The sequence below is a fragment of the Macaca nemestrina genome, chromosome 10 (assembly GCF_043159975.1).
Source record: "Macaca nemestrina isolate mMacNem1 chromosome 10, mMacNem.hap1, whole genome shotgun sequence".
In the NCBI taxonomy this organism is placed as follows: domain Eukaryota; kingdom Metazoa; phylum Chordata; class Mammalia; order Primates; family Cercopithecidae; genus Macaca; species Macaca nemestrina.
This window is the reverse complement of record NC_092134.1, coordinates 9,441,258-9,464,338: the sequence shown is the minus strand read 5'-3', so window position 1 is coordinate 9,464,338 and position 23,081 is coordinate 9,441,258. Positions and strand designations below refer to the sequence as shown.

The 23,081-nt window shown below is 45.1% G+C and overlaps 1 protein-coding gene across 2 annotated transcripts; it reads left to right on the top strand.

Moving 5' to 3' along the window:
• The first annotated feature begins 7,698 nt into the window (after positions 1 to 7,698).
• Positions 7,699 to 22,043, top strand: LOC105493941 (transmembrane p24 trafficking protein 2). 2 transcript variants are annotated; one of them, XM_011761973.3, is made up of 5 exons: positions 7,699 to 7,972; positions 9,981 to 10,173; positions 10,847 to 10,867; positions 13,532 to 13,639; positions 20,512 to 22,043. In XM_011761973.3, exons 1-5 carry the CDS (start codon positions 7,793 to 7,795, stop codon positions 20,634 to 20,636), a joined length of 627 nt encoding a protein of 208 aa, XP_011760275.1. In that variant the 5' UTR covers positions 7,699 to 7,792; the 3' UTR covers positions 20,637 to 22,043. The 2 variants fall into 2 exon arrangements, with proteins under 2 accessions (XP_011760275.1, XP_011760285.1); XM_011761983.3 differs by lacking the exon at positions 10,847 to 10,867 and having other exon boundaries at positions 7,702 to 7,972.
• The last annotated feature ends 1,038 nt before the right edge of the window (positions 22,044 to 23,081 follow it).

The following is a 23,081-nucleotide window of genomic DNA, read 5'->3' as shown; positions in this document are numbered from 1 at the left end:
CCTTGCTGGGCGTGGTGGCTCATGCCGCACCACCCACCGTATAACACTTTAAAAGGATGAAAGGATGGATTTTATGGTATATGATTTGTATCTCAATAAGGCAGGATGAAAAGGGAGGGAAGGAGAGAGGGCCCAGTTCATGTTGCACCTCACTGACCGTTGATTACCACCTGGTCAATTCTGGGCCAGATGGCCGTTAAGAGGTTCATTCATTATCCATCAGATACGTATGGAGTACTCACCATGTGCCAGCTGTTTGTCCTGTTGGATGTATTCATGCACCTGATGGCACATGAGCTCATGCCAATCAACCTGTGTTGATAACCTTAAAAATGCACATTTGGCCAGGTGCGGTGGCTCCCGCCTGTAATCCCAGCACTTTGGGAGGCTGAGGCGGGTGGATTGCCCGAGGTCAGGAGTTTGAGACCAGCCTGGCCAACAGAGTGAAACCACGTCTCTACTAAAAATACAAAACATTAGCCAGGTGTGGTGGTGGCCGCCTGTAATCTCAGCTACTTGCAGTGAGCCAAGGTCATGCCACCGCACTCCAGCCTGAGTGTCAGAGTAGAACTCTGTCTCAAAAAAACAAAAAAAAAAAGGCACCTTTACTGTGGGTGACTTGTCAAGTCCTGAGAGCCTGTGATCCTCTGGGTGAATTTGACTTCAGGTCCTGAAACAGTAATGTTGAAAAACACCTGATGAGTAAATATGGCTACAACAATGCTAACCAAAAACCAACCAACAAAAAACTAGAACTATGTCAAGCAGCTGATAGTAATCATTTTACAGTACTGTGATTACAGTTACCTTTGTCTTTTTTCTGATTTCAGATAACATAGTCAATTACATTTATAATGTAAACTAGAAACATAGTGACTTCTGGTTGATCTTTGGTTTGGTGACCTGTGTTTTCAGACACTGGAATTGAACGTATATAGGTATGATATCCTATGATACAGTTTGCTACAATCCTCCCCTCTCCTACTGCCTATGCTAGTGCCATCTCTGATTCACATAAACTGCCTGATCCCTGAAAGCATTTGAATTTGAGTCCCCTGATTTATATAATAAAACCCTACAATATACAATTCACTATGTTCCACTGAGATCCTAAAAATGTCCACTATTTACTTATTTATTTATTGCCGACAGGGTCTTATTCTGTCACCCAGGCTGGAGTGCAGTGGCACTATCACAGCTCGGCTCACTGCAGTCTTGACCTCCCAGGCTTGGTTGATCCTCCCACCTCAGCCTCCCAAGTAGCTGAGACTACAGGCATATGCCACCACATCTGGCTAATTTTTTGGTATTTTTTGTAGAGATGGGGTCTTGCTATGCTGCCCTGGCTGGTCTCGAACTCTTGGACTCAAGCAATCTGCCCTCTTTGGTCTCCCAAAGTGCTGAGATTACAAGCATGAGGCACTGTGCCCAGCCCCACTTTTAAATTCTTTGACAGGTGGACTTAGAACTATTATTTAATCAGTTCAAAGCCGAAAATTAACATTGAATTTCTAGATAAAATCAAAATTGTTTTTGGCATTCTTCTACGGTTGGGTTGCTTGGGAAGTCAAAAAGGGTTGTATCAAAAAAAAAAAAAAAAAAAAAAAAAAGCCAGGAGTGGTGGTTGACACCTGTAATCCCAGCACTTTGGGAGGCCAAGGTGAGAGGATTACTTGAGCCCAGGAATTTGAGACCAGCCTGGGTAACATAGGGAGATTTCCATATCTACAAATAGTTAAAAAGGGTAGTTAAAAAAACAAAAAACAAAAACAAACAAAAAACAAAAACAAACAAAAAGCTAGCTAGGTGTGGCTGCATGTGCCTGTGGTTCCAGCTACTGGAGAGCCTGAGGTGGGAGGATCGCTTGAGCCCAGGAATGTGAAGTTGCAGTGAGCCATGTTTGTGCCACTGCACTCCAGCTTGGGTGACAGAGCCAGACCCTGTCTCAAAGGAAACAAACAAAAATAGAAAACAAAAGGGGCTGTATCTATTGGTTTAAGAGGATACCTTAATATCTCTGTAGATATCATCAGCAGAGGCCAGGCACGGTGGTTTATGCCTATAATCCCAGGACTCTGGGAGGCTGAGGTGAGCAGATCACCTGAGGGCAAGAGTTCGAGATGAGCCTGGCCAACATGGCGAAACCCCGTCTCTACTAAAAAATACAAAAACAAAATTAGCTGGGCATGGTGGCATGCGCCTGTAATCCCAGCTACTTGGGAGGCTGAGGCAGGAAATCGCTTGAACCCGGGAGGCGGAGGTTGCAGTGAGCTGAGATCGCGCCACTGCACTCTAGCCTGGGCGACAAAGCCAGACTCCATCTCAAGAAAAAAAAAAAAAAAAAGCCTGGGCATGGTGGCTCAAGCCTGTAATCCCAGCACTTTGGGAGGCCAAGGCGGGTGGATCACGAGGTCAGGAGATCAAGACCATCTCGGCTAACACAGTGAAACCCCGTCTCTACTAAAAATACAAAAAATTAGCCGGGCGTGGTGGCGGCGCCTGTAGTTGCAGCTACTCGGGAGGCTGAGGCAGGAGAATGGCGTGAACCCAGGAGGCGGAGCTTGCAGTGAGTGGAGATTGCGCCACTGCACTTCAGCCTGGGCGACGGAGCGAGACTCCATCTCAAAAAAAAAAAAAAATTCAGTAGAAAGGGACATGTGGGAAACAGGCGTATCAATGTGTTGGTAAGCATGGAGGAAGAGGCTCTAGGCTGTCTCCCTCCAGTGACGGCACTGGAGCCACATTACAGAACTGACCTGCCAGGGAAGGCAGGATGTCTGCCAGTCTGGAAGATGGGGAGGTAGGGGATCACCAGTAGAACTCCTGAGTTCAACAACACAGTTAACCCTTGAAGAATGCAGATTTGAAATGCAGGGGTCCACTTATATATGGATTTTTTTCACCTGGCCTGGCACCGTGGCTCACGTCTATAATCCTGGCACTTTGGGAGGCTGAGGCAGGCCGATCAGTTGAGGCCAGGAGTTTGAGACCAGTCTGGCCAACATGGTGAAACCCCGTCTCTACAAAAAATTCAAAAATTAGCCAGGCGTGGTGGCCGGCGCCTGTAATCCCAGTCACTTGGGAGGCTGAGGCAGAAGAGTCTCTTGAGCCTGGCAGGCAGAAGTTGCAGTGAGTCAAGGTTGAGCCACTGTACTCCAGCCAGGGCGACAGAGCGAGACTTCATCTCAATATAAATAAATAAATAAATAAATAAATAAATAAATAAATAAACAAAGGTTACACCAAGTATGCCTGCCTCTCATGCCTCTCTTCCCACCTCCACCAGTTCTTCCACTTCTGCCACCCCTGAGACAGCAAGACCAACCCCTGACTCCTCCCCTCCTCTTTGGCCTGCTCAACATAAAGATGACAAGGATGAAGAGTAAATACTTTCTCATCCTTATGTTTTTTTTTTTTTTTTGAGACGGAGCCTCACTCTGTTGCCCAGGCTGGAGTGCAGTGGCCGGATCTCAGCTCACTGCAAGCTCCGCCTCCTGGGTTTACGCCATTCTCCTGCCTCAGCCTCCCAAGTAGCTGGGACTACAGGCGCCCGCCACCTCCCCCTGGCTAGTTTTTTGTATTTTTTAAAGTAGAGACGGGGTTTCACTGTGTTAGCCAGGATGGTTTTGATCTCCTGACCTCGTGATCCGCCCGTCTCGGCCTCCCAAAGTGCTGGGATTACAGGCGTGAGCCACCGTGCCCGGCCATGGTTTTCTTAATAACAATTTCTTTTCTCTAGTTTACTTTAAGAACACGGCATGTAATATATATAACATACAAAATATGCTAATCAACTGTCATTGGCTGGGCACAGTGGCTGATGCCTGTAATCCCAGCCCTTTGGAAGGCCGGGGTGGGTGAATCACTTGAGGCCAGGAGGCAGAGGTTGCAGTGAACCGAGATCACAGCACTGCACTCCAGCCCGGGCAACAGAGCGAGATTCCATCTCAAAACAAAAACAAAAAACAAACAAACAAACAAAATGCTAATCAACTGTCATTGCTAAGGCTTCTGGTCAGCAGTAAGCTGTTAATAGTTAAGTTTTCGGACTGGGCGCGTTGGCTCATGCCTGTAATCCCAGCACTTTGGGAGGCCAAAGCGGGTAGATTACCTGAGGTCAGGAGTTGAGACTAGCCTGGCCAACATGGCAAAACCCCGTCTCTACTAAAAATACAAAAATTAGCTGGGCGGCAGGGCGCGGTGGCTCACATCTGTAATCCCAGCACTTTGGGAGGCCGAGGCGGGCAGATCACGAGGTCAGGAGTTCGAGACCATCCTGGCTAATATGGTGAAACTCCGTCTCTACTAAAAATACAAAAAATTAGCTGGGCGTGGCAGCGGGCGCCTGTAGTCCCAGCTACTCGGGAGGGTGAGGCAGGAGAATGGCGTGAACCCAGGAGGCGGAGCTTGCAGTGAGCCGAGATTGTGAGATTGTGCCACTGCACTCCAGCCTGGGTGACAGAGCGAGACTCTGTCTCAAAAAAAAAAAAAAAAAAAAGCCGGGCGCGGTGGCTCAAGCCTGTAATCCCAGCACTTTGGGAGGCTGAGACGGGCGGATCACAAGGTCAGGAGATCGAGACCATCCTGGCTAACATGGTGAAACCCTGTCTCTACTAAAAAATACAAAAAAAGCTAGCCGGGCGAGGTGGCGGGCGCCTGTAGTCCCAGCTACTCGGGAGGCTGAGGCAGGAGAATGGCGTGAACCCGGGAGGCGGAGCTTGCAGTGAGCTGAGATCCGGCCACTGCACTCCAGCCCGGGTGACAGAGCGAGACTCCGTCTCAAAAAAAAAAAAAAAAAAAAAAAAAAAATTAGCCAGGCATGGTGGCAGGCGCCTGTAATCCCAGCTACTCAAGAAGCTGAGGCAGGAGAACTGCTTGAACTGGGAAGTGGAGGTTGCAGTGAGCTGAGATCGTGCCATTGAATTCCAGCCTGGGCGACAAGAGCAAAACTCCATCTCAAAAAAAAAAAAAAAAGTAAAGTTTTTGGGGAGTCAAAAATGAGGCCAGGCACAGTGGCTCATGCCTGTAATCCCAGCACTTTGGGAGGCTGAGGTGGGTGGATCACCTGAGGTCAGGAGTTCAAGACCAGCTTGGCCAACCTCGTGAAACCCCGTCTCTACTAAAAATACAAAAATTAGCTGGGCGTGGTGGCGGGCGCCCGTAATCCCAGCTACTTGGGAGGCTGAGGCAGGAGAATTGCTTGGACCCGGGAGGCAGAGGTTGCAGTGAGCTGAGATTGTGCCACTGTACTCCAGTCTCGGCTACAGAGGGAGACTCCATGTTAAAAAAAAAAAAAAAAAAAAGATCCCAGGGTTTTGGACTGTGCAGGGGTCGGTGCCCCAACTCCCATGTTGTTTAAAGTCAACTGTACACTGTCATAGTCAGGAAGCCTTCATCACTGCAGCTGCCCCTGTTTCTTGAAACCTGAAGGGGGAAACTGGATCCTGGGACACTACTGCCCCCTATTGCCTGTTGGTCTTCAAAGAAATAATCCCTTCAATTTTGCAAGGCCTGTGCTGTCATTCCCTTTTTACAGATAAGGAAACTGAGGCCAGGACATGGTGGAAAATAATCAAGGTCACACAGCTATGTGCAAAAGTGGAGTAACAACCCAGGCTCCTCATTCTCAGGTCAGTCCTGTGACCTCAATTGACATGTAATGTGTGAGGTCCTTCTGTGGCCCTGTGGCAGGGCCTGAAGAAGACAGCATAGTAAATCCAGTCTGGTGCCTTCATGAGTGAGGCAGAGTAGAAAATAAGTGTAATCCACTAGGAACAAATCTGCATTGTAAACACAGAGGAAGGGGCTAGTATTTGGCAGAAGGATGTCTAGGAACATTTTAGAGGTAAGAGGTGACATTTGGGTTCTGAGGGATGAGTAGGAGAATGCCAGGGTTCAAAGGATGAAAAGACCATTCCAGCAGCTGGTAAGGGCTAAGGGGCATGGAGAAGCAGCAAGACTTTGAGGAAGTGGTAGAATTCTAACTTCGGAAAATCTGAACAAGGTTAATTTTTTGTGCGTGGTTAAGGTATTACATACATATAGTAAAATAAAATGCAATAGTTGCCGGGAGCAGTGGCTCACACCTATAATCCCAGCACTTTGGGAGGCCGAGGCAGGTGGATCATCTGAAGGTCAGGAGTTCGAGACCGGCCTGACCAACATGGTGAAAACCCGTCTCTACTAAAAATACAAAAATTAGCTGGGTGTGGTGGCGGGCGCCCGTAATCCCAGCTACTTGGGAGGCTAAGGGAGGAGAATATCTTGAACCCGGGAGGCTGAGGTTGCAGGGAGCTGAGATCATGCCATTGCACTCCAGCCTGGGTGATAAGAATGAAAATCTGTCTCAAAATAAAGTAAAAATGTACAGTCTAATCGATTTTTTAAAAAAAGTAGACATTCATGTATCTACCACATAGGTAAAGATACTAGAGATTCCAGCAACCCGGGAGGATCCCTTGGTGCCCCTTTCAGGTCTGTATGAGCCTCCACCGCTCCCCAGTCCCCGGGAAGGAGAGGGGGTGGGAGAGGCAACATGAAACCTAAAAACCAGTGGGGTTCGCGCCGGTAATCCCACGGTAATCCCACAGCTATTGGGCTGGCGGAGGCAGGAGGATCACTTGCCCAGGAGTTGGAGGCTGCAGTGAGCTATGATCGCGCCACTGCACTCCAGTCTGGGCGACAGATCAAGACCCCGAATCTAAGCAAACAAACAAATAAACAGCCCTCAAAACCCATAGCTTCAGGCCTGGCGCGGTAGCTCACTCCTGTAATCTCAGCACTTTGGGAGGTCGAGCAGGGCGGATCACTTGAGGTCAGGAGTTCCAGACCAGCCTGGCCAACATGGCGAAACTCCATCTCTACTAAAAAATAAAAAAAAAAAAATTGGCCGGTCGCGGTGGCTCACACCTATAATTCCAGCACTTTGGGAGACCCAGGTGGGCGGATCACGAGGTCAGGACACCAAGACCAGCCTGACCAACATGGTGAAACCCCGTCTCTACTAAAAATACAAAAATTAGCCGGGCGTGGTGGTGGGCGCCTGTAATCCCAGCTACTCAGGAGGCTGAGGCAGGAGAATCACTTGAACCCGGGAGGTGAAGGTTGCAGTGAGCCGAGAACGCGCCACTGCACTCCAGCCTGCCTGGGCGACAGAACGAGACTCCGTCTCAAAAAACAAACAAACAAAAAACACAAAAATTAACCAAGCGTGGTGGCTCACGCCTGTAATTCCAGCTACTCGGGAGGCTGAGGCAAGAGACTCTCTTGAACCCGGGAGACGGAAGTTGCAGTGAGCCGAGATCGCGTCACTGGACTCCAGCCTGGGCGACAGAGCGAGAACTCCGTCTCAAAAACGAAACAAAACAGAAGAAAAAAACCTTAGTTTCAGCCCGCACATTCCCTCAACTCCTATTGCTGCCTGCAAATCTTTCGCCATCGTCCTGGACAATCCTAAGAGGGCACTGCAGAGGCTTCTGGACACTGTCGTTTTCCTGAGAAGTCCACATGAACTTAGCTTTGACGCGAAAGGACTAGGGAAAAATTTTGGTCCTTCGGAGCCGCCGTCCAGGCTCGGGCCGCTCACAGTCGCTTGTCCCTCGGCGGCTGCCATGCGTCCTTTACGTGGCAGCTGCCGGCGCCCGCCAATCCGCTGCGCCCGCATCAGCCCCCACTAGTGGCGCAGTCGGAAGGGGCGGAGCTTAGGCGGCGGTGGCTGAGAAGGCAGCGGGGCGGCGGCGGCGGCGGCTCTGGAGGCCGCAGTCCGGGTCCTGGCTTCGGCCTCAGCCCCACCATGGTGACGCTTGCTGAACTGCTGGTGCTCCTGGCCGCTCTCCTGGCCACGGTCTCGGGCTATTTCGTTAGCATCGACGCGCATGCTGAGGAGTGCTTCTTTGAGCGGGTCACCTCGGGCACCAAGATGGGCCTCATCTTCGAGGTGGCGGAGGGCGGCTTCCTGGACATCGACGTGGAGGTGCGGGCGAGATGCCCGCGGCCGAGGCTTGGTCGCGTGGCCGCTCGGGGATTGGTGGCACGTGGGGCCGGCGCGGGGCCTGCTTGGGGAGCGGGCTTAGAAGTCGCTGTCCGAGTCCTGGAGAAGCCCAGGCCGCCACCCCCCCGCCCCGCCCCGCCCCGGCCACGGCGACCTCCTAACGGCCCCTTTTCCCGCGACTTGCCCGGATTCCGGGATTCCCTGGGGGCTCCTTCGGCATGCTTGGTTGCTTTGGTTTCTCTCCTTGAACGACGGGTTCCTCTTGGAATCTCTCGCCGAGCTTTGTGAATCAGGCGCCGCGTGTCAGCCCGGGCCCCATAGGCGCTTCTCAGTCGCTGTTAGCTTGTGGGGGGTCTCGATCCAATTAGCACCTGCTTTCCTTCGTGTTACGGATTAATGCTGGAACATGGCACGGAAACTTTTCCAAAAAATAGATTTAAATCGATTGAGGATTAAAAAGCTATTGAATACTAGGCATACTTTCGCGTCGTGTTTATTTTTCATAGAAACAACCTTAAGGTTCTACTCTTAGACAAATATCCAGCTACCTCGTTTAGTCTCCTCTGCCTAAGAGAGACGGGGAGTTGGATCATGCGTTTTAGGAGTAAGCAGTGCAGTGAAGTATCAGGAGAAAACAGGAAATTAAGAAACCAGCAGTCCCTAAATCTGCACCCATGTTTTGTAAACCAAAAGAATGAGGTGTCGCTAATTTTTATTTTAATTCATCTGCTGGCATGACTAATTGAGTCTAAAAAGTTTCTATTTGACAGTGTACTCAGTAGGGCTGGGCACAAGTTACACAATACAAGTGAAATCCAAAAATAAGGGGATAACGGAAAGGAGAAACTCTTAGACTTAGCTGGGAATTTAGCGATCAACTATTCCAGTCTCGAAGTTATGCGAGTGACATGGACTTTGACAGAGCGACTGGCTTGACCACAGCCTAACAACTGATTTGTAGCAGACTGGGATGACAGTTTGGGTCTTCTCATTTCCAGGCTAGTCCTTTCCCCTAAGCCTTCAGGCATCTCAGATAAAGCAGAATTCCTTCACTGTTCGGCAGGAATCTGGAAAACCTTGAAATTTGATAAAAATTCATTTTGTTTATATTTTAAAAAAACAAACGTTTATTATCTCGTGGTTTCTGTGGCCAGGAATTACGGAGAGGCTTAGCTGGGTGGTTCTGGCTTGGAATATCTCATGAGGTTGCAATCAAGACGTCAACCAGGGATGCAGGAATTCTTCATTTTAAAGAGATTTCTTTTTTCTTGAGTTTTACTGTCAGTCACAGTTGCATGTTTGTTGGTGATGCAGAAATTCTTCATTTTAAAGATATTTGTTTTATCTTGAGTTTTGCTGTCAGTCACGGTTGCATGTTTGTTGCTGATATTAGGCCAGTTAGAGACCACATTTCAGGTGAGCTTTCTGTCTGAGGGGTTTAGTAAGGATAAATAAGACATAAATGTCAGAACTGAAAGGTGTTTTAGAGAGCCATTAAGGCAACCCTTGTTTTATAAAGTGGGAGAATTGCAGACCAAATGGTTATTATCACTTACGAAGTGGAGCTAAGTGAAAGTTACATATTCTTGGTGAATTTCTTTTCTTTTTTTTTTGGACAAAGTCTCGCTCTGTTGCTTATGTTGGAGTGCAATGGCACGATCTCGACTCACTGCAAACTCTGTCTCCTGGGTTCAAGCGATTCTCCTGCCTCAGCCTCCTGAGTAGCTGGGAATACAGGTGGGCGCCGCCACGCCCAACTAATTCTGTATTTTTAGTAGAGACGGAGTTTTACCATGTTGGCCAGGCTGGTCTTGAACTCCTGACCTCAAGTGATCCGCCCGCCTCAGCCTCCCAAAGTACTGGGATTACAGGCGTGAGCCACCATGCCCAGCCATATTCTTGGTGAATTTCTTACTGCCATTAGACATTACTTATAAAGTCTATGACTAAATCTTTTGTGACATTTTATGCGTTTCTCTCTTGCCTCCAGATTACAGGACCAGATAACAAAGGAATTTACAAAGGAGACAGAGAATCCAGTGGGAAATACACATTTGCTGCTCACATGGATGGAACATACAAATTTTGTTTTAGTAACCGGATGTCCACCATGACTCCAAAAATAGTAATGTTCACCATTGATATTGGGGAGGCTCCAAAAGGACAAGACATGGAAACAGAAGGTGAGATGAACATTCAGAATATTGATATCACGTTCCAAGAGCTAATTTTAGTTCTATACATTTTTACCCATCTGAGTGGCATTTTTAAAAATTTCTTAACCAAAAACTTTTTGTGAAATATGCTTTTTATTTTTTGCAAGTCTCCTAATTAATAAAAAAGTTTCTTGAGGCTAGTGTTTGTTTTTTTGTTCTTCATTTTTCTTTTATTTATTTTTTTTGAGATGGAGTCTTGCTCTTTTGCCCAGGCTGGAGTGCAATGGCTTGATCTTGGCTCACTGCAACCTCTGCCTCCTGGATTCAAGTGATTCTCCTGCCTCAGCCTCCCAAGTAGCGTCAGATGTACAGCACCATGCCTGGCTAATTTTTGTATTTTTAGTAGAGACGGGGTTTCACCATGTTGGCCAGGCTGGTCTCAAACTCCTGACTTAAGGTGATCCACCCGCCTCGGCCTCCTGAAGTGCTGGGATTTTTTTGTTCTTTACATTTGTTCTAACAGGTTTTCTTAGTCATTTTGTGCTCTTGTGAGCATGTAGATTCCTTGTGTCTTGGGTTATTTTTTCTGTTTATTTGCTAATCCTGGCATATACTTTATTTGCTCATTTGTATACATGACTAGTTTAGCTAAACTTTTTGTTGGTTCTTTTTGTGTTAAGATATCTTAACTTTTCTTTAGGTGGTGGAGATACCTGGGACGGTATGTGGATTGCTTTTTGACAGCATCCGTGTTTGCTAATGTCTAATTTCTGCTTTCTTTTTTCTAACCTCAGTTTGTTGGCATGAGAGTGTTTTTTCTCTTAAAAAACCCCTACAACTAATTGGATTGATTATTTTTTTGGTGGTTTTTTCTTTGGTTGACAGGAAGTATAGGTTAGGTTATTTTAAACTAATAGCACTGAAAACACTGTTGACATTTTAGTAGTAACATCTTTGTTCTTTAAGAAGAGTGCTAAAGAGTGGAAATTCAATGATAAGGGGACAATAGTCCCAATTAAACATAGCTCATAGCAAATGGTGCCTTTGACTTTGTAGAAAGTATTTTGTAGACTTCCTAACCTGAAGCTTGGTTAGATATGAAATGCAGTTCTAGGAGCCATATGTTGATACAAAGACAAAAGTTCTTTTAGCCGTATGTTGCAGTTAGATTGTTCATTGCCCAGGTTACCAGTAATAAACCCTGATTGGTTCTTGGTGGTTTTGGATAAATTGCTTTCTGGGAGCCAGTACATTTGGTGGTGGGTTTTTTTTTCCCCACAGTGCATGCCAGAGTTTTTGAAGCTAGTCGTCATTGTTTCACACATTTCATAGTATCCTATTAGCATGGTAACACTTGTCCCAGATATTCAGTATTAGTAGAGTGCTAACATCATCAAGAAGCTGAGTTGTTTGGTTAGATTTTGAAATCTATAGAGTTTAGAGAGTCCTGCTACTTAGTAATTCCTGTGCTCATTTTTCACCGCCACTTACAGAGTAGGACTTGACTAATTTTCAGGGAGAATGAGGAGTTCTGAAAGGCTTTTTTGGTTTATTTTCTGGAGATTGATCCTACTTAGTTTGAAAATGTTGGTTGATGAATGTGAATATTGAACTTCTTAGATGATTTTTTAACATATATCCAAAATTCTTGCTTTTGCTTGTTAATGTCAATGAATGGCAGCTGTCAAATCAAGCCTTCCTCCAAAGCAGTGGTTCTCAAGTGAGGATGATCTTTTTGCCCCAGGGGATATTTGGCAATCTCTGGAGGCATTTTTTATTGGAAGACGGGGGTAGGTGCTATAGGCATCTAGGGCTGGAGGCCATGGAGGCTGCTAAATACCCTACAGTGCATCAGACAGCGTCCCACAATGTGGAACAGCATTTGGTCCAAATGGCGACAATGCCACTGCTGAGGAACCCTGCTCTATCGGTTTCATGTGGTGCATGGGGCTTCCAAAGGGAAATTTCGAGTGAGCGACCGTTTGACATTCCAATTCAACCACCTTCAATGGTAGAGGCCCTTGGTTTCTCCTAAGAAACTTGGGATTGTCTTTGAGAATCTTGATTCCCAGAAGAGACCCAGTCTTGGGCAGGGATGAAGAGATCCCCCTTTCCCCCGGAATGTTTCCTGGTGCTGTTTCTCTCCTGCCTATCTGTTCATTCTCATAACGTGGCACTACCTAAAAGCATATGCTTACTCTTCAGAACAGCACCTTGTGTGTATTTTTGGTTCAAGAGGATACCTGGTTGAAAACTTGTGCCACTAAGGACTTGTCTCTCTACTTACATTGCCTGCTGTTCCCCACTATAGTGAAATCATTACTTTGTCAAAGAAGAATGTTTGAGTTGGTGTGGATTTTCCTAAGAGCGTTTTGATGTTTTTCTCTGCTCAGCTTCGTAGAGATTAAAAGTCTGTTTTGGTGCTGCTCCTTAATTAATATTAGAGTTACATGACTCTTAGATTTTGTTATTTGTAGGATTATATTTTTTAAATACATGTATTTATTTGTGCTCTTAGTCCCCCTCCTCAGTGTTTTACTACTTTTCCATAGTTAATAGTATAGTGAACTTTACGAAACAACATTTCATTAAAAGAAATTTTCTGGGGTTGTTTTCCTTTCCTTAGTAACCATTATATAGTATGTTTCCTACCCTGAAAGAGGTTTCTCTACTGGCAAGGGACTTTTAAAAATGCTTTGAGAATTAAATTGACATGATTCATATCAGTGGTCCAAATTGATGTTTGAATCATTTCAAAAGTAGCTTCTTTTGCAGGCCTTCTCTGAGGATTTTAAAAAGTTATTTTATAAGTATTTTTCAAAAAGAGATTGCCCCAGCCTAGGCAACATAGTGAGACCCTGTCTCTAAAAAATAAAAATAAAATGGTAGTCAGGTGTAGTGATGCACCCCTGTAGTCTCAGCTACTCAGGAGGCTGAGGCAGGGGATTGCTTGAGCCCAGGAATTTGAGGTTACAGTGAGCTATAATTGCACCACTGTACTTGAGCCTGGGTGATAGAGTGAGATCCTGTCTTGAAAAAAAAAAGATGGCTGGACGCAGTGGCTCATGCCTGTAATTCCACTATTTTGGGAGGCTGAGGCAGGTGGATCACCTGAGGTCAGGAGTTCAAGACCAGCCTGACCAACATGGTGAAACCCCGTCTCTACTAAAACTACAAAAATCAGCTGGGTGTGGCAGCGTGCGCCTGTAGTCTGTTATTCTGGAGGCTGAGGCAGGAGAATCGCTTCAGCTCGGGAGGTGGAGGTTGCAGTGAGCTGAGGTTGAGTGCCAGTGCACTTCAGCTTGGGCAACAGAACGAGACTCTGTCTCAAAAAAAAAAAAAAAAGACATTGACAAATGTGTGTTGTTTTCAAATTATTCTGTAGCTCACCAGAACAAGCTAGAAGAAATGATCAATGAGCTAGCAGTGGCGATGACAGCTGTAAAGCACGAACAGGAATACATGGAAGTCCGGGAGAGGATACACAGAGCCAGTAAGTGAATGCCGTCACTTTGCAGCAGCGTCTGATGGTGAAGATTGTTTTACTCAACAGCTTGCTTGTATTTTCCTCATTTGGAAACTTCGCAAATTTTGTGTGAAAGCATTGGCTTTAAAAGTGTACCTACACGAGATATTTTTTGAGCATACACGTGTATGGAGCTTTGTAGTTTATTATTGGGACATTCATTCTAAACCAGAAAATGCTATTAAGATTTAGTGCAAGTTTTTAAGAGTTTGGTTTTCTGGCCGGGCGTGGTGGCTTACACCTGTAATCTCAGCACTTTGGGAGGCTGAGGCAGGTGGATCACCTGAGCTTGGGAGTTCGAGACCAGCCTGGCCAACATGGTAAAACCCCGTCTCTACAAAAAATAAAAAAATTAGCTGGCTGTGGTGGCGTGTACCTATAGTCCCAGCTACTTGGGAGGCTGAGGCATGAGAATCACTTGAACCCAGGAGGCAGAGGTTGCAGTGAGCTGAGATTGGGCCACTGCACTCCAGCCTGGGCAACAGAGCTAGACTCTGTCTCAGGAAAAAAAAAAAAAAAAAGTTTGGGTTTTTAAAAATGTATGGTGAGCTAAGGAATAACGCTAATCGTTTTCTCAGAAGGGAAAAGTGTTGTAAAATGGGTATTGCATTGGTTTTTAATCACATACCTGAAACTTACATGCCAGTGGGATTAATACTAGATGCTGAGATTTAATCTTTTTACTACAATGGAGGGCTTACTATAGTTAGAATAGAAAACACCAAAACATGAGTACAGGCAAGTCACCAGGTGAAGATCAGCTTGGGTCCTCAAGTTTGTAAGTTGGGAACTTGGAATGTATTTTTCTGTGGAAACAGTGATGATTGAAATCTTGTGTTAGGTTGCAAAAGTCTGTTTAGAACTGGATAGAGCATTAAACATTAGGCTTTTGCATTTAAAATTAAGAGGTACTATATTGACAGACAGACCAATTCCATTGATTAGGTTCAGAGCCACACCATTGTTCGGTGTTTTCATCCTTCAGGTGGTTCTTGGGGAGATGATAAAAGAGCAAAGTGGCCAGGGGCATGGCTCACGCCTGTAATCCCAGCACTTTGGGAGGCTGACGTGGGTGGATCACAAGGTCCAGAGATTGAGACCATCCTGGCCAACATGGTGAAATCCCGTCTCTACTAAAACTACAAAAATTAGCTGGGCATGGTGGCACGCATCTGTAGTCCCAGCTACTCAGGAGGCTGAGGCAGGAGAATTTGCTTGAACCCGGGAGGCAAGGTTGCAATGAGCTGATATAATGCCATTGCACTCCGGCCTGGCGACAGAGCGAGACTCCGTCTCAAAAAAAAAAAAAAAAATGGAAAAAAGGAGAGCAAGGCGTAGTGATGCACCTCTGTAGTCCCAGCTACTCAGGAGGCTGAGGCGGGGGATTGCTTGGGAGCAAGCTCTTGTCTTAAGGGCAGTGATTCTATGTCAGGAATCTTTGTTCTGAGACTGGGGTAGGGAGTGAAGAGTGACTCAAAGAGATAAGCACAGCTTGAATTTCTTCCAGATGTGGTTTCTGTTTTTCCCACCCTTAAATCTGTTCTTGCTACTTATGGAAACAAATCTTCAGGATCTAGAGCACAGACATCAGGTTGTGTTGGCAGGAAGGTGTGTAAATGTAATAGCCTGGAGAACTCCCCTCATCCCCACTTGTTTTAGGACTGGAGTGGGGCATGTTATGGACCAAGGCTTGTCTACAAACACTCGAACCTCTTGCCTCACAATTTTTTCTCCTTGCCTCCACTCTTAATCTCACCAGCTGGAATCTTCACTTTTTCCCTCTTACCTTGTTGGGACCCATGTGTTGGTTACCTTGTTCCCAGATGGGGACCAGCCCAGTCTGGAGTTGGAAGGGCACTGAACTAAGTCAGAGGGCAAGTTCCTCTACTTTGCAAGTTTAACTGGTTCAGACCAGATGGCTTTGGAGTTATAGAAGTTCTTGGGAACACAGTGGCCAGAGGAAGCACATGTCTTCCAGTCTTTAGGGGGTCCAACCTTGTTCTCTCACCCGTGATTTGAGTGGAGATACTCCTGTGTTTGTTTCACAAATAGTGAGCTATGTGTTCTTATTTAGAAGTGTTAGGCCGGGCGCGGTGGCTGAAGCCTGTAATCCCAGCACTTTGGGAGGCCGAGACGGGTGGATCACGAGGTTAGGAGATTGAAACTATCCTGGCGAACATGGTGAAACCCCGTCTCTACTAAAAAATACAAAAAAAAAACTAGCCGGACGAGGTGGTGGGCGCCTGTAGTCCCAGCTGCTCGGGAGGCTGAGGCAGGAGAATGGCGTAAACCCGGGAGGCGGAGCTTGCAGTGAGCTGAGATCTGGCCACTGCACTCCAGCCTGGGCGACAGAGCGAGACTCCGTCTCAAAAAAAATAAATAAATAAATAAAAAGTGTTAGCAGTTTCTAGAATTGAATTTATAGGTATTCAGTTTAAATTTACAAAGCAAATGGTTCCCATAATGTTTTGTTTTTGTGAGTCTTCCTATAGGACCTACTCCTCAGCAGTGAATATAATGAGACCCTTTCACTACAGTGTTGTAATAATAACGTGTTGCTTCTAGATCAGGCTAATATATGAGTGGCATGAGGACAGTGTCCCAGGTCACTGCATTCTGATGTTATTGTGCTTCAGTGTGTTCTATTTAAACTTAAAGGTGCATTTTTCTTTGGGAGGTCGAGGCGGGAGGATCACCTGAGGTCAGGAGTTTGAGACCAGCCTGGCCAACATGGTGAAACCCTGTCTCTACTAAAAATACAAAAATTAGGCTGGGCGCAGTGGCTCACGCCTGTAATCCCAAGCACTTTGGGGGGCCGAGGCAGGCGAATCACGGGGTCAGTAGTTCGAGACCAGCCTGGCCAAGAGATCAGCCTGGCCAATATGGTAAAACCCCATCTCTACTAAAAATACAAAAATTAGCTGGGCACATGTAATCCCAGCTGCTTGGGAGGCTGAGACAGGAGAATCACTTGAACCCAGAAGTTGCTTAGGCTGGTCTTGAACTCGTGGGCTTGAGTGATCCACCCGCCTCTGCCTTTCAAAGTGTTGGGATTACAGACATGAGCCACTGTGCCTGGCCTATTTTCTTTTTATCAGACTCTGTTTTTTTTCCTGTTTTTTTTTTTTTTTTTTTAAGATGGAGTCTTGCTCTGTCGCCCAGGCTGGAGTGCAGTGGTGCGATCTCGGCTCACTGCTATCTCCGCCTCCTGAGTTCAAGCAATTCTCCTGCCTCAGCCTCCTGAGTAGCTGGGACTACAGACGCACGCCACCACCATATTTTGACGTTGTAAATAATTGCATTTTGGATAACTGTGATTTTGAAATAATTCCTTAATTGTTTTAGAAGTCAGTTTTCTGATTCAGCAAAATGGATACTAATATAGGACGTTTCAATGGTGAGGGAGAAAGATGGTTGGGTTGGGTTTTAACCCTAGAATTATGACCTTGGGCAAGTCACCTTTTCTTCTCTGCTCCCTGTATACAAGCAGAATGGACTTGGCTGTACCCAGTAAATCTTTAAGCTCAGCTTATTTTTGTATTTTCAGTAGAGACAGGGTTTCACCACGTTGGCTGGGATGGTTTCGATCTCTTCACCTTGTGATCCACCTGCCTCGGCCTCCCAAAGTGCTGGGATTACAGACGTGAGCCACTGCACCCGGCCCTATTTCCTTTTTAGAGACACAGTGTCTTACTCTGTTGCCCAGCCTGTAGTGCTGTGGTGACAAGATAGCTCACTGCATCCTCAACCTCCTGGGCTCAGGTGATCCTCCCACCTCAGCCTCCCAAGTAGCTAGAAGTACCTCGGCCTACCAAGTAGCTGGAAGTCCAGGCGTGTGCCACTACACCTAGCTATTTTTTTTTTTTTTTGGTATTGTAGAGACTGGGTTTCTCCGTATTGCCCAGGGTTGGCCTCTGACTCCTGAGCTGAAGCAATCCTCTTGGCCTCCCAAAGTGCTGGGATTGTAGTGTAATTGTTTTTAATGTTGGCCATTTGCAGAAAAATAAAATACTACATAGAAATTTTTTTTGAGATGGAGTCTCGCTCTGTTGCCCAGGCTGGAGTGCAGTGGCACAGTCTTGGCTCACTGTAAGCTCCGCCTCCCAGGTTCATGCCATTCTCCTGCCTCAGCCTCCCAAGCTCTGCCTCCCAGGTTCATGCCATTCTCCTGCCTCAGCCTCCCAAGTAGGTGGGACTACAGGTGCCCGCCACCACGTCTATTTTTAGTAGAGACGGGGTTTCACAGTGTTATCCAGGATGGTCTCAATCTCCTGACCTCATGATCTGCCCACCTCAACCTCCCAAAGTGCTGGGATTACAGGTATGAGCCACTGTGCCTGGCCTACATAGTAATTTTTAAAAGCTAAGGCTATAGCATTTGACTGGAGAGTTGGACACAATGGCTTGTGCCTGTAGTCTTAGCTGCTTCAGAGGCTGAGGCAGGAGGATTGCTTGAGGTCAGGAGCTTGAGACCAACCTGGGCAACACGAGACCCTGTTTTTTTAAAAAATAAAATGAATTGGCCAGGCAGGGTGGCTCATGCCTATAATCCCAGCATTTTGGGAGGCTGAGGTGGGCAGATCACCTGAGTTTGGGAGTTCGAGACCAGCCTGACTAACATGGAGAAACCACATCATTACTAAAATACAGAATTAGCCGGGTGTGGTGGTGCATGCTTGTAATCCTAGCTACTCGGGAGGCTGAGGCAGGAGAATCGCTTGAACCCAGGAGGTGGAGGTTGCAGTGAGCTGAGATTGCATCATTGCACTCCAGTCTAGGCAACAAGAGTGAAACTCTGTGTCAAAACATAAAACATAAAAAAAAAATAAATAAATAAAATAAAATACATTTAAAAATAAAAAGAATTTGGCCAGGCGTGGTGGCTTATGCCTATAATCCCAGCACTTTGGGAGGCCGAGGCAGGCGGATCACCAGAGGTTAAGAGTTCAAAACCAACCTGGCCAACATGGTGAAGCCCTATCTCTACTAAAAATACAAAAACTAGCTGGGCGTGGTGTTGAGCACCTGTAATCCCAGCTACTCAGGAGGCTGAGACAGCAGAATCACTTGAACCCAGGAGGCGGAGGTTGCAGTGAGCTGAGATCACGCCACTGCCCTCCAGCCTGGGTGACAGTGAGACTCTGACTCAAAATAAATAAATAAATAAAAATAATTTGATCAGAAACTTGAATGTAACAAATTGAGTATAATAAATAAACATAGAGTAGATGTCTATTTTACTTTAAGGATCAAATCCTTAGTTTGAGAGCAGGACAGATGAGAATAGTTTGTCTTGTATTTGATGGTCTGGTAGTAACTGTCAGTATTGATCCATATAACTGAGTAACCTCTTCCATTGAGAACAATTGCCAAGTACACAGGTGCTGAACAAATATTTGTCACATATTTGGGGAAAAAGACACTCAGACTGCCATATTTTGATGTTGTAAATAATTGCATTTTGGATAACGGTGATTTTGAAATAATTTCTTAATTTTTTTAGAAGTCAGTTTTCTGATTCAGCAAAATGGATACTAATATGGGACATTTCAATGGTGAGGGAGAAAGATGGTTGGATTGGGTTTTAACCCTAGAATTATGACCTTGGGCAAGTCACCTTTTCTTTTCGGCTCCCTGTATACAAGCAGAATGGACTTGGCTGTACCCAGTGAATCTTTAAGGTTTCTTTTAAAAATCTTTGCTTCTACTTTGGGAGGCTGAGGCAGGAGGATCAGTTGAGGCCGGGAGTTCAAGACCAACTTGGGCAACATAGCAAGACCCTTTCTCTACAAAAACAGAAAAAATTAGTCGGATGGACTGGTGCATACCTGTACTCCCAGCTACTCAGGAGGCTGAGGTGGCAGGATTGTTTGAGTCCAGTTCAAGGTTGCAGTAACTATGATTGTGTCATGGCATTCCAGCCTGGACAACAGAGCAAACAAAAAAATATTTGCTTCTGAGTATGTTGAGTTGCTCAGAGACAAAAGTATTTACAGTATAGGTGACCCATAGGTTACAATGACTTCGCTTAGAAATTTTCATCTTTATGATGGTGCAAAAGAAGAAATTCTGATGTGCATTCAGAAGAAACTGAGCATCAAGTACCCATGCAACCATTCTGTTTTTTACTTTCGGTGCAGTGTTCACTAACTTGATAAATAAAATATAAAATAATAATAAAATGCAGTTTAACTTATATGAGATATACAACACTTTATTATAAAATAATCTTTGTGTTGTTAGATGTTTTTGCTCAACTGTAGGCTAATGTAAGTGTTCTGATCATGTTTTAGGTAGGCTAGGCTAAGCTATGATGTTTGCTAGGTTAGGTGTATTAAATATATTTTTGACTTAGGTATTTTCAACGTAAGCTGGGTTTATTGGGATGTAACTCCATCTTTTTTTTTTTTTTGAGACGGAGTCTCGCTCTGCCGCCCAGGCTGGAGTGCAGTGGCCGGATCTCAGCTCACTGCAAGCTCCGCCTCCCGGGTTCACGCCATTCTCCTGCCTCAGCCTCCCGAGTAGTTGGGACTACAGGCGCCCGCCACTGCGCCCGGCTAGTTTTTTGTATTTTTTAGTAGAGACGGGGTTTCACCGTGTTAGCCAGGATGGTCTCGATCTCCTGACCTCGTGATCCGCCCGTCTCGGCCTCCCAAAGTGCTGGGATTACAGGCTTGAGCCACCGCGCCCGGCCGTAACTCCATCTTAATTTGAGGAACATCTATTCTATGAATGGTGTACACAATATTACTTTCACAGAGAGTGAAGACTAGAATATGATGCCTATGTTTTTTGGGGGAGAATTGTTAAATTTTGTTTGTTTGTTTTGTCCTCAACAGTCAACGACAACACAAACAGCAGAGTGGTCCTTTGGTCCTTCTTTGAAGCTCTTGTTCTAGTTGCCATGACATTGGGACAGATCTACTACCTGAAGAGATTTTTTGAAGTCCGGAGGGTTGTTTAAAAAGCCTCTTCCTGATGATCCCAACTCAGAATTCACTGTTTACCAAACACCTTGGTCATAATAATGTCATTAGTTTCTCCATTTTTATTTTCTGAACTGTACATTCACAATTTATGTTTCTTTGTGATGAATAGATATTGGGGGAAAAACACCTTTTTAGGAAAATTATAGTGCAAATTTGACAGTTGATTGGCATAATTTCTTGTTTGAATGCTGCCTCCATTATATAGGTCCTTCCAGGAACTCAAACACTGTAAGTGAAATATGGGAGTATAGTTTTTATTACTTCTTTTACTTGTGTTTTCATAATATAATGCAGTTTGTTCAGGAAATCAGCACAAAGCCTCATAGTACTTTACTAAAATGACTGCATTCTTTGGATTCCCTCAGTCTGTGGTTCAAGTCACTACAGATTCATTTTGTTGAGTCTTTATGAGAAACAACAGTATGAATCTTGACGGTTTCTGCCCATCCTAATGGCAGAGCTCTCTGACTTGGGCGTATGCCGCCAGGCTGGGTACTTTCATACTTTGTTTTCTTCTTTTGCTTTAAAAGTACGACTCAGCATACATTTTCCCGCACACATTTTTACATTGTACCTTAGGACTTAATCATCTCCACTTAAATTGATGACACAAGCAGCTAATAACCATTTTTGGGTTTCTGTCTAACCTTCTAATTGTCTGTTAAAGCCAATTCTCTGAGTGTCCCAGTGAGTGGTGGCTCCTTTTCTTTCCACACTGGCACATTCACTTCCCCCACTCTTGGCATGTAGGAAATAAACATTTACATAATTGGAAAAATCCAGATTTCTGATGCCAAAGGGTTAAAGCCTCTTGGATTTCATTGCAGTGATATACAGCCACTATTTTATTTTTGATCAGTGGCCTTTGAGCCACTGTTTAGGGCACTGAACATCAGTGTCAGCATTAGGGTTTGGGTTTTTGTTTTTCTTGGGTCTTTCTTTTTTGGCACATGTGAATCTTGTTTTGTGTAAAATGAAATGACTTTCTCTTGTTCTCTGATGATGGGTTTAAAATTAAAAGAGCATCTGGTTTCGGTATGGGGATGATCCAGGATTATGTTGTGACTGATATATATTAGTTACTTGTACATTTTTTTTTTTTTTGATCTTTGTAAGGGGAAGACTACAAGTAACGAGTTTTATATAATTAATTTAAATTTGTTACAGGTTTTCATGTTCAGGATAAGCAGTTTTTCCACCTTGGGTGAGAACACTTGCAACAGTTTATTAATGAGGTGAGTTTCACCTTAGGACAACTGTTGCATACCAGTTTTTTTTTTGTGTGTGAAACACTTCAAAATTGACTTAAAATATGTAAATTTAAAATTGGTTGTATCTAATATGCCCCAGGTTCAGTAAATAAACAATTCTTTTTAAAAACAGTCAGTATTCTGTGTTTTATATATTGACAGTTAATTCACATTTTTTACACACCAACTTTCTGTTCTTATTTGACATGAGACATGTCCATGTTTTCTGAGTATTTATGCCTATTATGTCTGTTACTTTTTAATTCTATAAGCTTGAGGATAGTGAACGGTACCAAGTTTTCGTTTCTGCACAGGTTTTCCAGTGAGGCTTCTCTGATGGATCAGTGCTAAAATCTCAAGTATTTTTCTATTTGGGAAAAAAGAAAGGGTTGAATTATTTTCACTCGCCCACGTGGTTTATGAATGTGGGAAATAGCTTTAAAGACAGATTAAATGATGTGCCCAAGGCCACAGGTAAGAGAGTGAAAGGTGGAACCAGAGACTAGATCACCACCTGTAGAAACTCCTTCCTCTGTGAAACTAACGGCCTGCTGGTAATAAAAGTAGCTACGATTTATTGAGTACTGTGTAATGTCTTGATCCAGTACTAAGCACTTTACTTGGTCTGTCTTATTCATGCTTGAAAACTGCCATTACCTTGGGTAAAATCATTTTGGAAGTGAGGAGGAAAACAGGCTTGGAATGGGTCCTAAGGTCAGAAAACTAGTAGGTAGTAGAGCACAGAAGACACACACAGATACGCAATTTCTCTGTGCCTTTGCTTTCAGAACTGTCTGTGAAATGCCCCCCTTTTCTTTTTTTGGAGACAGGATCTCACTCTATTCCCAGGTTGAAGTGCGTTAGCTTGATCTCTGCTCACTGACCTCAACCCCCGGGCTCAAGTGATCCTACCACCTCAGCTCTCCAAGTAGCTGGGACTACTTCTTTTGTTTTTTAAAAGCAGGGTCTTGCTCTGTTACCTGGACTGGAGTGCAGTGGCACAAACATGGCTCACTGCAGCCTTAACCTCTCAAGTGATCCTCTCATCTGAGCCTCCCGAGTAGTTGGGACCACAGGCATGCACCACCATGCCTAGCTAATTAAAAAATTACTTTCATAGAGACAGAGTCTCCTGTACCTTGCCCAGGCTGGCCTCATTCTCCTGGGCTC